Here is a 1,695-nt window from a genome sequence, read left to right as displayed (position 1 = left end):
ATCGACCTTCCATGGTGCAGAGTTTTTGATGATCTTAGGTTTAAAAAGTGCATTCTAAGGTATCCCAAGAGGCAAAAATACACAATGTACTGTTACAGATATCACAGTAGAAGACTGTGACCACAGATGACCTGGTTGCATCCCTGGTCAATCAGAATTTCATGCTTGTCAGAGGATTTTCTCCCCAGAATAGGGCGTCCAGGGGCATCAAATTTCTTGTCATTCTAAGAAAAGGGCGTCCAGATGACGCGTTGACGCATGCCTGGCTAAAAGCCTGGCCTCAGCTGATGTTTATACACTGTTGTACTAGTAACAAGATTTTGATTATTTTAATTTCAACAGTTACATCAAACTTTTTTGAATTGCTGTGTTTATCTTTACATTTGCATATGTGTTTTCAGATAAACAATGTATTAAGACAGCAAATGTAATAAGACAGACAAGCAAACAAATCAAAAGAACTCCTTTGTCAGTTGCCACCTTGTGTTAAGAGGACATCTTAATTCTCTCATTTTAGAATATAGTTCTTTGTCTCATGTCGTCATTAGTATGTGGTCTTAGAACATGCAAGGACCTAAAGCAATGTCAAATAAATGAGGAGATAAGATTGCACATTTTCTGTGCTCCATTCCAGGTTGGAGGTGAGGCATCTGGTGCTATCCTCAACAGTGTGGAGCGGTTTGACCCACTGACTAACAGATGGGAGGACGTCCCTCCACTGGTAAGTTCACATGGCTTTAAACTGGCATTGAAAATTTGTGAAGGCTTACATACTAATAATGTCAAGGCACTGTTGTGCACTACAGATGTTCTACACATCAAAGTGGTGAGAAGAAAATAATTTGGATTAAGATGTTCAAGATAGGTAACCATGACATTACTAGGACAAATAGATCATGCATGTTGCATATCCACTAGTCAGCCACTAGAGTGACTGTTGAGTGACCAAAATTTGATTTCATAATTGAAATGTGATGCATGATGTATGACTGACAAGACAAGACAAGAAGTACACAACATGTAAAAAAAATCCTTGTTTATTTTTTAAATTTGGTTGCTCAGTGGTGACAGCCTCTAGTGGACATTTGGTGAGAGTAAACACTAGTTCAAAAATTAAAAAAATTATGTTCAAATCTAAATAACTGAAAAGATAATGGCAAACATCCATCATGAAGGATTACATTAACAGAAAGTCTTGTTTGACAAACCACAGGGCTCACTCTGATGTTGTGTTATATTTTTCTTTCAGGTAAAGGCGGTGTTTGGCTGCTCGGTTGCCGCACATCGTGGGAAACTGTACGTGATCGGAGGAGTGGCCAACAACGGCAGCAACATGCAGTCCCACCTGATACAGTGCTACTCACCGGAAACTCGGATATGGACCTCCATCGAATCCCCGCTCGTGGACAACAAGGCTGCGCCGACGGCAGTCCTGAACGATAACATCTACATCATTGGGGGTTTCTCCAGCAGCTGTACCGTGTACGAACCTGGAACAAACAACATCCAGCGTGTGGCGGACATGCATGTTCCACGTGCCTTACATGGGTCTGCTGTGGAAGGGAACAAGGTGTATGCCACTCGGGGGGTTACCCGATGTGGGAAACCTCCACATGACACCATGGAGTGCTATGATCCTGCCACTGACACATGGGAATACAGGCTGCACTTCCCAAGGCTATTATGTCCATGGTA

General features: G+C 42.0%; 1 protein-coding gene across 1 annotated transcript in view; it reads left to right on the top strand.

Annotated features, from left to right (window-relative positions):
- The window catches only part of LOC118432474 (kelch-like protein 29), a 4,109-nt gene that overhangs the window by 1,408 nt on the left and 1,006 nt on the right, over positions 1–1,695 (top strand). Inside the window, exons 2-3 of the mRNA XM_035844064.1 lie at positions 635–721; positions 1,250–1,692. Of these exons, the coding sequence (XP_035699957.1) occupies positions 635–721; positions 1,250–1,692 (530 nt within the window). The remainder of the gene's footprint in view (positions 1–634; positions 722–1,249; positions 1,693–1,695) is intronic.

This window comes from Branchiostoma floridae, chromosome 2, assembly GCF_000003815.2.
Source record: "Branchiostoma floridae strain S238N-H82 chromosome 2, Bfl_VNyyK, whole genome shotgun sequence".
Taxonomy (NCBI): Eukaryota; Metazoa; Chordata; class Leptocardii; order Amphioxiformes; family Branchiostomatidae; genus Branchiostoma; species Branchiostoma floridae.
This window is presented reverse-complemented; position numbering and strand designations above follow the sequence as displayed.